The sequence below is a fragment of the Sceloporus occidentalis genome, unplaced genomic scaffold, assembly GCF_023333645.1.
Source record: "Sceloporus occidentalis isolate IW3139 unplaced genomic scaffold, rSceOcc1.0.p SCAF_3, whole genome shotgun sequence".
NCBI lineage: Eukaryota > Metazoa > Chordata > Lepidosauria > Squamata > Phrynosomatidae > Sceloporus > Sceloporus occidentalis.
In genome coordinates, this window is record NW_028316983.1 from 29,337,036 (window position 1) to 29,353,385 (window position 16,350).

A 16,350-nucleotide genomic window follows, 5' to 3' on the forward strand; every position below is an offset into this window, starting at 1 on the left:
TTGATTTTCCTATATATCAGATATAGGAGAGGTAGAGTGGCTACTTACACATCACTCCAAAATAGAAAATGGTGACTTCTCAACCTGTTCACTCAGATGACCTGGTAGTAAATGTTGGTATGTGGTGTAAAGTCCTCTACCTATGTTCTGCATCTTTAACATGGATTTGGATAGCCAAATACTCAAATAAGGCAGGGACTGCGGCTGCCATTAGCCTCCACCCAGTGGCTATGCTGGCTAGAATAGATTAGGATGGCATTACAGCCCAGCAACATCTAAAGGGCTGTGTGTTCCCCACTTGTGAAAAAAGGATGCCTACATAGAACTTTTATCAATAATACTCAAAACAGAGTAAAGTAGGACATACAGCTATTTTACAGGAAGATTGCCAGAGAATTAAGAAATTTCCTGATCCTACTCTCCGACCATGAAACCTCCAGCTTATGAAAGCCCCAAATTCAGGAAGGGGGATAATATGAGGGTATTGCCCCCCCCCCCATAAGAAGTTTGCTCCTAATGAAATTTCCCTTTAGTCTCTACATTCCTAGCACTGCATTAATGTAAAACTTCAATTGAGCATTTATAAATACAGCTTAGCTGTCCAAAGAAAAGGAGCAGACAAAGTTACCAAGGGAATGCAAACAACGGTCAAGATAAGAATTCTAGGTGCAAACAATTTTTAATGTCTCACTTTCTGCATTGCTAGAAATTTGCACTTTTTTATTACTTCAAGTCATTTCTAATTTATGGCAATGCAAAGGGGAACATATTAAAGGATCTTCTTGACAAGATTTGTTTAGAGAGCCTTGGAATTGCTCTGAAGCTGAGAAAGTGTGACTTGCCCAAGGTCACCCAGTGAGTTTCCATGGCTGAGCAGGAATTCGAACTCTGGTCTCCAGAGTTGTAGTCCAGCATTCAAACCACTACACCAATCCGGCTCACATTGAAATAAAAATTTAACTGGGGAGAACCATTCTTATTGAGGGCAATGTCCTCATTTTTGCCCCACCACCATAATTGCACCCCTGCCCAAATATCACTTTAACATTCATGCTCCAAACTGGCTGGAGTTCTGAGCAGGAGAAAAACTATTAGGGGCTAAGGATAACCTGGTGAATGTGCATGTTGACTACTTTACAATGAATGCATTTAAGATTGGACAACTGTTTAGTTAAAAGATTTAAAATGATCCAAACATGCTTGCATGCATGTTTATTATGAAAAATATTTCATACTAGGACTCCTACTAGGTGAATGCACTCTTTCAGCCATGATCTGAAGCAATATTCATCCCTATTTGTAAAAGTGTCCTCCATCCAAAGAGGTAAAATTATTCTCAACTGCAGGTGTCTTTGAAGAGACTGAAAGTTCTCCATTATATGCACTACAACTTCTTTCTTCTGAAACAAAATGTCATTCCCATGAGAAATGAGTCAATATAGCAACAGAGATCTCCGGGGTGAAATATTTAACTGTCAGCCTAATGAATCACTTTGTCATTAGGAAATTCCCAAGTGTACCAATTATCTTAGAGAAGCATCCCAGAATGTGGGAGGGAGCAAAGGAGGAGGCAGTGGAAGTGAAAGGAGAAGCAGGGGGGAAACAACAACAAAAGGGATGGTAAATTTCTAGTCCCAAGTGTCACACACTGGATGGCAGGAAACACCCACAAGAGTGTAAGAGAGTTTAACTAGGGATAAGGAAGGAAGGAAACTACCCTATATGGAGACAGACCATTGATTCACTTAGCTATATATTTCACAAACTGGTATAAGATTTGCAAGGTTTCAGGCATGTGCCTCAGAACCCTGCTAGAAATGCTATGGACTGAATTGAAGACATTTTGTATAGACTGTTATCTACTGAGGGAAGAGGAGACAGTGGCCACATCTGGATAGGCCAAATAACACATCTCCCCTGCCACCGCCCCAGTTCTCATGGCAATCAATCCAGATGATACAGGGCCTGATTCTGGTGCAAACTGTCCTGATGATGTATGGCCAGTTCAGCACCAAACCCATGTTATACCACCGTTAAAATGGATTTTAAAAACTCACCTTTTGCTTCAGATCTTCCCAGAAAATCTGGAGCTATCCAAAGAGACATTGGGTGGCTGTTCACATGCATGTCCTGATATGCCGCCCACTGCCGCCGCTGGCTCAAATCACTCCCTCTGAGGTCAGAACAAGATGCTCAGCCATGTGAGCGATGCTGGATGCCATGTTTTTTTTTTTAATTTTATTTTTATTTGGTTTTTCTTTTTACATCCTTATTTTCAGTAATCATCAATAAAAGATCATACATATCGTCTATACCTTCCCTTATCCCATTCCCTTCCCTCCCTTTCCCCCCTTAAACCCCCCCACCCTCTTACTCTTCCCCTCCTTCCCCTCCCCTTCCCCCTGTACACATCCTTGTACTTCCAACCTATATAGTCCTTTATAGATTACATATTACTCTTTCACTTTTCCTTTACAATCATCATCCTTCCTTTACATATATCTATATACACGTCATTTCTTTCGCTCTTTACCTCTTTACTTCCTAATCTTCCTTTTCTTTTCTTTTCCTCTCCTTTATTTTCCTTTTACTAGTTTTCTTTTCTTCTTTCCACATAACGTATTACTATGTTCCATTCATCTTTATCCTTATCCTCTTCCTCTTTCTCTCCTTTTAACCTTTTAGACAATCTGTCTGACTCTCTCATATCTAACAATTTATTAGTCCATTCTTTTAATGTAGGGGTCTGTGTAGATCTCCATTTTTGGGCGTATAACAACCTTGCTGCTGTCACCATGTATAACACAATTTTCCAATATGTTCTTTCAGTCTCTCTTCCTATCACGCCTGTCATATTTACCAAAAATAACTCCGGGTTTTTTGGGAAATTCCTTTCCAACATTTCTTTCATTGCTTCATATATTTCCCCCCAAAACTGCTTTGCTTTGTTACAGACCCACCACATGTGGTAAAACGTTCCGTTTTTCCACACTTCCAACACATTTTGTTTACCTTTTTGTACATTTTGGACAACTTAACAGGTGTCAAATACCAAAAATAAAACATTTTAAAGAAATTTTCTTTCAGGTTCTGTGCCATGGTGAACTTACAGGTTTTCCTCCATGACAATTCCCAGTTTTCTAAGAATATCTTTTGTTGTATTATTTGACTCCACTTTGTCATGTTTTCTTTAATCACTTCCTGTTCCAAATCTCTTTTTAGTAGTTCCCTATAATATTTGTTATCTTTTTCTTTTTCTGTTTTTCTAATATTATTATGTCCAATTCATTGTTTTTTTCTCTATTCCTTCTTGCTTCATGTCTTTCTTAAATCTTTCTTCTAATTGTTTATATGCAAACCATTCTATTTCTATATTCTCTTGTTCTAATTTTTCTCTAGATTTAAGTTTTAATACCGCTTTTTCCCCTTCTTCCACAATATGCTCATATGTTATCCATTTTTCTTGTACTTTTCTAAATTTTCCAAAATGAGCTTCTTGTGGTGATGTCCACCGTGGAATCTTATTGTAAAATCTTTTACTATAATATTCCCAAATTTTTAATAGTCCTTTTCTAATCACATGATTTTTAAATTCCTTATTTTCTTTCCATTTTTTATACACTAAATATCCATGCCATCCTGTTTTATTGTTATGACCCTCTAATCTTAGCACCCTTTCATTCCTTAGGTTAATCCAGTCTTCCAGCCACAACATTCCACAAGCATAATAATATTTTTGTAAATCTGGTGCACCCAAGCCTCCTCGATTTTTTACATCTATCACATTATTCCATTTTATTCGTGCTTTCCTGCCAGCCCAAATAAATTTTGCTAGTTCCTTTTTCCATTCTTGAAAACATTTATCACTGTCAATAATAGGCAAATTCTGGAATATAAACAAAAATTTGGGAAGTACGTTTGCTTTTATGGCAGCTATTCTACCAAAAAGTGACAAGTGTAATTTAGACCATCTGCTCAGATCTTCCTTAATTTCCTTCCACTTTTTCTTATAATTATCAGCAAACAAATTCCCTACTCTCTTTGTTATCCAAATTCCCAAGTAATTTACTTTGTTTTGAACTTTAAATCCAGATAACTCTTCCAGTTTTTCTTCTTCTTCTTTTGTCAGATTTTTCATAATCATAGCTGTCTTGTTCACATTGATCTTAAGGCCTGCTGCTACTCCAAATTCTTGTAGCACTTTTTTCAGCCCAACAATACTATTTACAGAGTCTTCCATAAAAACCACCACGTCGTCTGCATACGCTTTAACCTTATAAATTTGGTCTTTCACTTTGACACCTCTTATCTTTTCATTTCGTCTTATATTCTGCAGCAAAACATCAATAATCAAAATAAACAACAGTGGCGACATCGGACACCCCTGTCTTGTCCCTTTCTGAACCTCAAATTCTTGTGATTTTTCCCCATTTATTATTACACGTGCTCTTTGATCTTTTATAGCTCTATTATCCAACTCAAAAAGGTTTCTCCCACTTCAATTTTTTTCAACAGTTCAAACATGAATTGCCAGTTTACATTGTCATATGCCTTCTCAGCATCTATGAACACAAGTACCACCTTCTTTTCTATATGAACATTATAATACTCTATTACATCAATAACAGTTCTGAGGTTCTCTCTTATTTGTCTCTCTGGCAGAAACCCACTCTGGTCCATATGAATCCTGTTCTTCAATATTTCCGTCAGTCTCTTAGCTAAAATAGATGTTAACAGCTTATAGTCATTGTTTATCAGAGAGATTGGTCTATAGTTCTTTGGATCAAAATCCTCCTTGCCTTCTTTCAGTAACACAGCAATATTCACTCCTCTCCACGATTCTGGTTGTCCCTCCTTTCCAATATTATTAACTACTTCCAGTAAACATGGTGTTAACTCTTCCTCAAATTTTTTATAAAAAATTCCTGGTAGGCCATCTGGTCCCGGTGTTGTACCACTCTTGGCCCATCTAATTGCCTCTTTCAATTCCCCCATTGTTATAGGTACATTAAGTCGGTCTTGTTGCACTTTTTTCAAAGGTTCTATATCTTGTCTCTCTAAATATTTCGTTATTTTTTCCCGTTGTTCACTCTCTGTCTTATTTTCTTTATATAATACCTCATAGAAGTCTTTAAATACTCTTTTCAAATCCGCTTGTTCTTTATATGTATTCCCTTCACTTCTTAATTCAACTATCATCTTTCTTTCTTTCATTTTTCTTAACCTTTGTGCAAGCCATTTTCCTGGCTTGTTTGCTTCCTCAAAGAAGTTTTGTTTACATCTTTTTAGTTGCCATTCCACTTCTTTGCCTAATTCCTCCTTAATTTGTCTCTGCAAAGAGTTTACTTCATCTTGGATCTTACTACTCTTAGGATTCTTTCTTAACTCGACTTCTTTCTCCTGACACCTTTGCATCAAATCCTGCATTTTCTTTTCTTTCACCCTTTTCTTCTTAGTTCCTAATTTCAAAAATAAACCCCTAACCACTGCTTTGCAAGTGTCCCATAATGTATTTAACTTAATCCCCTCCTTATCATTTTCCTTAAAGAACCACTTTAGTTCCTTTTTTTATATAAATCACGTTTTCTTTGTCTTCCACCAGGGATTCATTCAACCTCCATGCCCACTCTTTTTTTTCCCAGTTTAGATATAATACTACCGGATTATGATCCGACACTATTTTCGGTAACACTTCTATTTTCTTTATATCTGGTAACAGTATTTTGGACATAATAAACATATCTATTCTAGACATGGACTTGTGTCTATCTGAATAGAATGTATAACCCTTTTCCTTCCCATATTTATATTGCCACGCTTCCTGTAGTACACAATTATCTAACAGCTCAAACACTATTTTCGGCAGTTTCCCATGTTCTCCCTTATTTATTTTTCCTTCTCTACCACCTTGTCTCGTTCTGTCCTCTTTAGGGTCGAATACCCCATTCCAGTCTCCCATCACTATAACTTTCTCCTTTTTTTGGTCTAGAATAATATCCTGCAATTTCTGGAAGAATATCTCTTTTTCTTTAAAGGGTGCATAAATCCCTATCACTAACACATCGTCTCCTCCTATTTTTATTTCTACCACCACATAGTGTCCTTTTTTATCTGTAGCAATTTCTTTACTTACAATGTTCTTATCCATGTATAATGCTACCCCTTTCTTCCTTTTATTATTTGATGAAGAATATACAGTACCAAGCTTTGGTCTCTTCAGGTGTTTTATATCTCTTTTATTTATATGTGTCTCTTGTAGGCAAGCGATATTAACTTTCTGTTTTTCTATATAATGAAACACATGGGCTCTCTTTGCCCCAGAGTTTAGACCTTTAACGTTCCACGTTAAACACTTGAACGCCATCGTTATCTCTCAGCTTTTGCCTTCTTGTTAGATTTTGAAAAGCGAACAACAGCAACAACAAACAAAAAAATCCCCAAAAACCAACTGATTCCCTTCTTTTAATATATACTTTAAAGGGCGTACTGGCTGATAAGGGGAAGATCAAAGAAACAGCCGGCGGAGATCTCTCCAGGGAGGGGGAGATATAGAAGGTGCTCGCAAGAGACTCTAGTTGGAAAAGAATAGGAGTGGAGGAAAGAGAGTTGGAAGAAGGGAGAAGAATAAAAGGAGTCAGGAGTGGTGCCCTTTATTTGGTAAATTTGTACTGGACTAGGATTCTAGTTCCATACGATACGGTGCGGAGAAAGCAAAAAGTTCATAAAGAAGACGAATCTCAGGGGAAATAAATAAATAAACAAACAAATAGTAAAAAAAAAAGGGGGGGAAATAAAGATTAATACATAAGGAAAAATAGAATGAGCAGAAGACCGACTACCAGGCAGTTTAAGCAAACAAAAAAAATGTCACAAACATATGAGAGGTCACCATCAGTGTCACCAGAAAGACAAATAGACATGGGTGTACAGATGGTAAACTTGCTGGAAGAATTTAGAACATTTAAAAGGGATATGAAGAAAGAGCTAAAGGAAAACAGAGAGGAAATTAAGGAGGAAGTGAGAAAGGAGGTGGATAAGATAGGTAGCAAGATAGAAAGAATAACAGAAGAAATTACACAAGTAAAAAAGGATTTAAAAGAAGTTAGAGTAAGAATGCATGACTTAGAAAGAGGGACAAAGTCTATCAATGAGAGGTTACAACAGGAAGAATGGAAAACGACACAATTAGAACTAAAGTACAGAGAAAAGTGTATAAAGCTTAGAGGTGTACCAGAAGATCCTAAGGAAAAGTTAGAGGAGAAGATAATACCGGATTTGGGGAAATTTCTGGAGATAGAGGAAGGAAGATTGGAGCTAGAGATAGACAGAATGTTCAGGATTAATTCAATTGTGGCCAAAGAAAGGAAAGTCCCGAGAGATATTGTAGTATACTTTTTGAGGACAAAGATAAAGGACTTAATAATTCAAAAAAGTTACACTAAGAAATTAGTAATTGGAGAAGAAGAAGTAAGAGTGTTTAAAGACATCCCAAGCCAAATCTTAAAGAGAAGGCAAGAATATAAATTCTTAACAAGGTTGCTATTAAAAGCAGAAGTAGAATTTAGGTGGGATAGAGTAGAGGGAATTTCCTTTAACTATAAACAAAAATGTTATAGGGTAGACACAATTGAAAAGGCCAAAGAGGTGTATGAAAAAATTAAACAGGAGATTGAAGAAGGAACAAGGAAATAAAGTAGGAATTGAGGAGATAGTAGAAAAGAGGAAGAAATTGAATAGAGAGCTTAAGAAATACAGAAGAGCTGGATGCCATGTTTTTGACTCCAGAGGGAGTGACTCATGCCAGCGACAATGGGCAGAACAGCAAGGCATGTATATGAACAGCCACCTGACATCACTTTGGGTTGCTTAGAGAATAGGAGGAATTTGGATCAGCTTTGAAGCTAGCATACTCTGGGCTGCTCCTAGAGTATTCTGGCCCATGTGAATACAGACTTTGGCTTGCTAGATGTTTTTGCACTACAACTCCCATCACTGGTGACCACTAGCCACATTGGATAGCACTGACAGGAGTTAGAGTGCAACAGCATCTAGAGGATCATAGGTTTCCTCATCCCTGGTCTATACTCTGAAGAAGACTGGTGTACTGAGCAGGGCAGCAGTAGATTCTTTAGTCCTTTGTGGTACAGAACAAAAGACCACATTACTAGAAACTGAGGCACAACTTAAAAACAGGTCTCATTCACATTACTTTCACAAAATATATACAGTTACAGCACTTTGATACCACTTTACTATTGCTGCATCCTATGGAATCCTGTGCTAAAGGGGATTTAGTTGCTCAATAGACTAAAAACCATAGGTTTCCATAGGATGCCGCTAGGATGTTATAACGGTGTAGTTTGGAAGAGACTACAGTTTTCAAAAGGGATCTTGATATAGTTTACAAAGTACAAAACTTTGCACAGAATTTCATCCTGCACTGAAAGATGCAGGCCAGTACAGACACTACAGAATGGGACTGGTCCCAGGCATTTTGCTTTCTGAGCTAAAGAACAACATGGTGCCCCTTTGAATAGGTCACATAGCTACTAAACCTTAATCTTCCTATGGCAATGGGATCACATTCTCTGCCATACTTACGGTATCCAATTAGTTTAGGGAACCCAACATGGATTGTGTATACAACTCTGTCATCCAACAGTAAGTAAATGCTGGAATGTTGGGATTAAAAGGTAGGTTGTTGCTACTGCCCTCCTCTCAAGATTATTTCTGCAGTGCAAATGCAGCTCAAGATGGAGTCTGGGTCCAAGACAGAACCTGAAAGACTTGGGCCAACATGTCCAATAAGGCACAAATGAGTAGGTACACCACTCACCCACCTATTCAAAGTCCTGTTTGTATTCACCACAAATACACACAAACACACACACACTTGGCAAACATAAGAGAAAATAACCTAATTAATATAATTTGAAATATTCCAAATGCCAAAATTGTCCACATGGGAGGCTGAGATAGTGACACTTTTTTTTCCTTATGGTTCAATATGCACAAATTTTGTTTCATGCACAAAATTATAAAAATATATACTATGTATAAAATTACCTTCAGGCTATGCATATAGAGATGTATGTGAAACAAAAATGAATTTCATGCATAGACTTGGACTCCATCGCCAAGATAACTCATTATTTATATGCAAATATTACAAACCCCCCCCCCCAAAAAAAAACACCTGAACCCAAAACACTTCTGGTCCCAAGTATTTCAGATAAGGGAGACTCAACCTGTTTTACATCTTGTTGTTGAGTTTTTCCTAACAGTCAAGGAAGTTTCCTACTAACAACCCCTGATGAGATGGGATTAGTTTCTACCAACAGAATAGGGACAGATCAAGCCCACCAGTACAGGCTAAAGAATTGGGAAAACTTGTGAAGCAGATCTGACAGGTATCATAAAGGAAGAGAGAGATGGATGCCCCACTTTGTGAGACGAAGTCCAGTCACACAACATTGGGCTTTGCCTTCAGTCAGCATTCTGTGGCCTAAGAGCATGTTCAGTCATCCCTTAGCTATTAAGGATGATGTCTCCTTCAGGTGGACCACTCCATCTCTTGGGTTCTTCCAAGCATTTTGATATCTCCCAGGCTACACAGTTAGGATGCATAAGTTCTGGCACTGATGAGTGAACCTCAGAAATAGAGGGAATGCCTAGGTCTCAGATAACTAGCTTTCCTCAGATAATATAACTGTCAAAACAGTATTTGCTTCTAAAGAAAACCATTAAAGATTTTATTAGTATGGGGAGGGGGTATGGGAAGCTGATAGCCTTGTAGTTACATTTCATTACTTCTTCCCTAGTTTCTCTTGTTGAAGGACTTGGCATGAACTATAAACACCTGCAAAGCCTCATTGCTCAGTCTACCCCCACTGGTTTCAACACTCATTGAAACAATCAATCACTGTGGAAGCTATTTTTTTTTGTACAAGAAATTCAAGGGCCTTTGGAAGCAACAGTTTCCTAAAGAATCAGAAAGATACTTGTGGAACCAAAATTACAAGTGTGTTCAGATGGCAAATATTCAAAAGCCTATAAATAGCCTGGTGACACTTAAGCAACAAATGTGCCATTCCAGCTTTCTTGCAAAGTCAATTCTAGTTGATGATTTTATGCATGCAAGCTATGTGATTAGGAAGAAGAAATTTCCCCCTCTACTCAATGGTCAAGAGCAGACAAAGAAAGTTATAGTTACTGTATAGTATAATATAGTATAGACTAATATGCAATTGAAATAATAATACATTATGACAAGCATCTTCATAACTGCCTTCAAACATTATCAGAACTATGCTACAGCTGCTCTTCATTTCAGCAACTGCCAAAGGTGTTGCACAGATTGCAAAGACTTTTGCAGGTGGGTTCACTTTCTAATTTCTCATTTCCACAGCAGTCACAAATTGCCAGTACAGTCTTAGAAATATGCACACAACCATGTCTTGAAGGTGTTTATCATGAGCCAGAAAGTTAATAACTTGCTCTCAATGACATATATATATATATATATATATATATATATATATTAGACTGAGGGTTTCTGAGCCATGCACAGAGTATATTTTAAGTCCTTATACAACCCTAGCTACTGCCATATCTGGAAAGCCAGTGTAGGGTAGTGGTTGAGTGTTGGCTTACAACTCCAAAGACCAGGGTTGAAATCCCTGTTCAGCCTTGGAAACTCATGGGTGACCTTGGGCAAGTCATATTCTCTCAGCCTCAGAAGAAGGCAATGGCAAACTCCCTTGGAGCACATCTTGCCAAGAAAACCTTGTGATAGGTTTGCCTTAAAGTCGCCATAAGTCAGAACTGACGTGAAGGCACACTACTATTACACATATCTAAGATCAGGCATAAAACAGGCATGACATATATAATAAATGGGAGTCCCGCCATTAAAAAGAAGGTTGTCTGAGTCTCCCTCCCTTCTCCTGCTTGAGCTGGATGAGACCCCTGGAGAAAAACTTTTATCTAAAGAACTCACCATCACCACCCGATGATTTGCTTTCCTCCTCTTTAGCAACGCACCAGGACATTGCTGGTGATTCTCCAGCATAAAAATTACAATTCTCTCACCAGTGTGTGGATTCATAACTATTGCAGTCATTTCTGAATCAGGTTAGTTCTGTACAGTTATCTCAGCATGATTAATACTTCTATTACAATTCCAAAGTTCCCTTTGAACTTTGAAATAAGTCTTATGAAAAAGCAGATCATATCTGTATAATGGCCATGGATCTAGACAGCAACAATCTGGATATATAATAGTTCATATCAACAGCGTTCAGTGCCTAAAGAACACTTTTCTGGATTTGGTTCTTTCTAGTATGCCACAACAGGCCTTAGATCTTTTTAGTGATGATCGGTGTCCTTTAACTTCTTGGGGGCCCCCTTATAAGTTCCTCATATTTCTGGCTGCCTGATATATAGTTACATCTTCACACTGCTATATATTATACATATTATGTAAATTTATAATACATACTATACATACATATATAATATATACATATGTGACCAATGTCTTTCAATATTCCTGGAGTGTCTAATGCCAGTTTCTGGAGCATCTAGTACTCAGTTCTTTTATGCAATCTGGAACCTAACTCATTTACTTATAGTAAACTGGAGCTGGTCAGTCCTACCAGCTGCACTACAGGTACTTCCAGAAAAGGTTTCTATAGTGGAATGATCCACCTGTACTTCTGATAGTTTACAGCAAGCCCAGATAGTAACATCTGCCACTTGTAATTCTCTTCTGGTTTTCCCATTTCTTCCTTTATTTTACCCCTTACATAAAAAATCAATAAAGGATGACAAAACAGAACAGCTGCCTAATGTCTTTTAACGTCTAGGGTGCTTGTCTCTCCTTCCTGCTGCCAACTAGAAACCACACTCTGATTGCTCTTCTTGGCTATGCACAGGATATGACAGCAGGAGTGAACAAATTCTGGCGCTGGCTAGACGGGCCCTATGGGGCGCCATCATGACGTGCGAGGGGCAGCACTTTCAGACGCCCCTCGCCCCTCGCACGTGACGAGGGTGTCAAAATGGCGGTGCCCTGTACATTCAGGTGCCCTGTACATTCAGGTGCCGCATGTCTCGGCGCCCTTGTGATGCCGCAAGTGCGCCATTGGCGCCTTGTGGCATCACAACCTCGCAGCACAAAGAACCTGCTTTTTGCAGGTTCTTTTTGCTGCGTGAGGGAGCCGCATGGTTTGTCCGCTGCAGCTCCCTCACGCAGCAAACCATGGCAGCGGGAGACCACCCTTTTTGGGTAGTCTGTATCCCGCCTCTGAGACTTGTTGTTCTGAAGAGATCATGTCACATGGAGTGGCACACTCAAACTACAAGTTCTAGAATTTCCTGTACCAGTTTGCACCTCTCTTTCAAGGGGAGGGCTTGGACTCACTGTTCTGGGAGTTACTTGTTCTGTTCTAACATTCCTTCTGACTAATTGTAGCAAATCTCACAAGAGATAGGCACCTCATATAGAGACCAAGAAATAATATCTTGTGCATATTCTCACACATAACCTGGAAATGAGACTCAATCTTTTCTTCATGGCTATTGTGACACAGCCTAGGTATTTTGGCAGGAATCTTGCAGGAAGTTCAACATATCTCAGTAGAGTCCACAACAAGGTCTTTGCAGCCTATAATGCCCCCTTCAATTCACATAAACACAAAATTGCCTATGGAAAACTCACTAGCAGGACATGAGCACAACAACTACACACACACCCAAAAATTCAAAGCTATAGCTGTGTTAGTCTACAAAATCAGTATGAAGAGAGACCTTGTAGCACCTTTGAGACTAACTGAAAGAAAGAAGTTGGCAGCATGGCTTTTGTAGACTTAACTCTACCTCCTCATATGCATTTGGACATAAGTACACTTAAGTTTACTTCCCCAAATGCATCTGAGCTTACAGTTGTAAACCGCTTAGACACTGCTAGTTCGGTATGAAGTGGTATATAAATGAAGCTGTTTCTTTTGTTTGTTTATGAAAGCTCATGCTGCCAAATTCTTTCTTTCAGTTAGCCTCAAAAGTGCTACAAGATTTCTCTACATATATCCAAATAATATTCCCCAGAAACTGGTAGTGAGAGGCACACAACCTCTGATGCTGGTGCTAACATATAGACATCATGATAAGTAGTAATCTGATGCATGTTATAGGATGGTCACACATCTAAGAAGTATGTGAGCAATCATCCTGCACTGCAAAAGAATGCAGCATTTATGTCATTATGATATCAGCATCTGAACTTTATCAGGAGTGAGACTGAGCTGTCTGATACCACATCATTTTAAAATGAGAACTCAGAATGGTCCATTCAGCGTGTATGTCACCATAACGTCAAATGTACACACACCATAAACATCAATGTGTGTACACAGCCAGATAATGGAAGGTAGTGGTAAATTCTTCAGTGCAAATACTCATCCTGATAGTTCCCATAGCTAACTCCCCTCCTGCATGAGAGTCCAATTATGCAGTTAGTTGTGTTCATTAAAGAAACTGATTCTAACAACTAGTTAGCTCTTTTGTAAAGTTAACGGGTCTTAATTCTCTCTCCAAGATCAAGTCACTCCAAAACATTTTGGCGTTTAGTACAAGTAACTCACAATATACTGTAGCTAACAATATACTGAAAATCCCCTTTTGCCCCGAGGCTGCGGTGAGAAATGCAAGTAAGCTCTGAAGAAGCAATGAAGTCTGAGGCGGGTAACAGGTGTCATTGTCCCTGTTCATCAAAATGTTGCAGTGTTTCAACCCTATGAAACCGGCATCTATTACAGCACAGCACTCACTTGCCTCTGTGATAAATGCACACAGTGTATTATGTTCTCATATCCTAGGCTGAGATTCATATGAAGGCTGGAGACTCATATAGAAGAGTGTTACTTAAATTTTCTTATGGGAGGGACCAGCAATTTTCTTTCCCAACGTGCAGGCTATAGTGGTAATATTTTTGTGTCCACTGGCTACAATGGTTTCTTGTCCCACTTTGAGAAGCACTGGTTTACAACCATAGCATATGGAAGGAGCCCTGGTGGTGCAGTGGTTAAATGCTGGTACTGCAGCCATAAGGTTGTGAGTTTGATCCTGCAGGGCTCCAAGGTTGACTCAGTCTTCCACCCTTTTGTAGGTCAGTAAAATGAGTGCCCAGATTGTTGGGGGCAATTGGCTTACAGATTGTAAATTGCTTAGAGAGTGCTGAATTCACTATTAAGCAGTATAGAAATGTAAATGCTATTGCTATGCTACAACATTCTCCCCTTCAAGGACTTTATTTTACCTGCTCAGCATCATCTGCCCAGAGATCAGAACCGAATCCTTTCCTTTCAGATGACCTGCAGCCTTGAGAGCTCCAAGCCACATATCCAATTCTCCGGCTAGTGCCCTGCGCCCCTGTCCAACCTCACCAAAACCAAAAACTGGCATCCAGTTCCTCTCTTGCCACCCCATCCTTACCTCCATCTGCGTAGGTCTCGGTACCATAACCATCCTGCAGCCCATTATTCCAGGTGCCTTCATATTTGGCTCCGCTGCTGACGTTCTGCCTTATGCCGTACCTTCCCTTAAAGCCATGTGTCCACTCGCCTTTGTAAAGCCACCGTCCTTTGGTCTCAACCCCTAGGCCGTGCCTCTTGCCTTGAGACCAGTAGCCTTCGTAGGTGTTGCCGCTGGGCCAGGTGTAGACACCCACAACTTCGAAGCCATAGTTCCAAGAGCCGGAGTATTCCCCTTGACCTTTAGGCCCAGTGCAGATGCCGTGCCCATGGGCTTTGCCGCCTTCCCAGCCCCCACAGTAGGCTCCGCCATCATCAAAGTCAAACCTTCCGCCACTCATGGTGCCAACCAAAGACCAGGGGTGCTCACTCCTTTCCCTGTCCTCCTCTCTTTTCCTCCTCCTTTGCTCTTCTCACCCTTCTTTCCTCTTTAGCTAGATCCTCTCTCCACTGGGACGGGAAGCAAAACACCCAGCCGCATAGCTGACCCTGGCTTTGCCACCCTTTGGGGCAGGTGACGTGTCTTTACAGGAGGCTTCAGGTCTGAGAAGAACCAAGCGGGTGGGAAAGAGGCTGGTGTGGGGAGGACAGATTCCCCCCTAAGGACAAGAAAGCAGCTCCAGGATCCTGCACCCAAACCTATCAGCTCAGGAAACAAGGAAAGAAAAAACTGAAAAGTTGTCAAGTGGGAAAGACAGGCAGGAGAAGGGCAATATCTTCTCTTCACTTGCCCATCCTTTTGGCTTCCTGCAAGTGCCCTGGAGCAAGGGGTCTTTTGGAAAAGATCACCACCTTGGGAGAAAAGAGGGATCAAAGTAAATAAAATACAGGAATATAAAGAAGGAGGGCAGGGGGTTCTATCTCAAGGGCATCAGGCTATATGATCCTTGGTGCCACTCCAAGGGACACTTTAAGATCTGGGGCCAAACAGAAAGGAACCCCCCCAGTCTCTCTCCAAATCTCTCTCTCCAGCCCCCTTTCTCCTCCTCCCTCCCCCCACCCCCCACCCAGCTACAGCTGTGCCCAGCCTCCTCCACCTGGCTGGGGATGATGGGACAGGCGATGCCAAGGGACCCTGAGGCTCTGGGCACCTCCGACTGTCTCTCTTCCAGCCTCTCTCCTGCTTCTCCTCCTCCGGCAGCCAGAAAAAGGTCAAAGCTGCCCTAACAAGGCCATCGGATCCCTCCAGCCGCTCCTAAAATAAACCCCCCGAGGCCAGCCCTCTTTCCCAGACCCTTTTATGGAGGATCCAGAGAGAGAGAGCGAGAGAGAGAGAGCTGGCTTTGGAAGAAAGAAAGGAGGAGGAGGGAGGAGAGAAAGAAAGAAAGAAAGAAAGAAAGGGGTCTAGGTTTAAAAATAGCACCTTGAGAAGCTCTGGGAAGCAGGGAGGGGAGAGGGCTTTTCTGCCAAGGGCTTGGCACACAAATTGGCTGCATCCACACTGGAGAAATAACCCGGTTTGGCACCGCTTTAACTGCCCTGGCTCAAGGCTATGGAATTCTGGGAATTGGAGTCTGTTGTGGAATGAATGGGAGGCTGATTGAAGGCAGGCTGCATCCACACTGCAGCAATGATCCAGCCCGAGAGCGCTTGAACTGCCCTGGCTCAATGCTAGGGAATGGCAGGGACTGGAGTGTTTGTCAGACCTTGAGCCTTCTCTTTATCACACTTTTATCACTGTCAGAGAGAATGCTCTGGGGCCACAACAAAGTGCAATGTTGCCCAGGATTCCCTAGCCCTGCGCCAGGACCCCTGAAGCAGTCTCAGACTGGGTTATTGCTGCAGTGTATTTGGAAGCCTCCCAACTTTTGCCTTGGTT

General features: G+C 40.5%; 1 protein-coding gene across 2 annotated transcripts in view; it reads right to left on the reverse strand.

Annotated features, from left to right (window-relative positions):
- Nucleotides 1-15,724, reverse strand: part of JPH2 (junctophilin 2) — a 106,830-nt gene extending 91,106 nt beyond the window's left edge. Inside the window, exons 1-2 of one of the 2 annotated variants that reach the window (XM_089513910.1) lie at nt 15,569-15,724; nt 14,494-15,323 (exon numbers count right to left, since the gene is read on the reverse strand). In XM_089513910.1, the coding sequence (XP_089370036.1) occupies nt 14,494-14,872 (379 nt within the window). In that variant the 5' untranslated portion in view covers nt 14,873-15,323; nt 15,569-15,724. Of the gene's footprint in view, nt 1-14,493; nt 15,480-15,568 lie in introns of those variants that run through there. The other variant, XM_089513909.1, reaches the window with a different exon arrangement.
- Nucleotides 15,725-16,350: the final 626 nt, after the last annotated feature.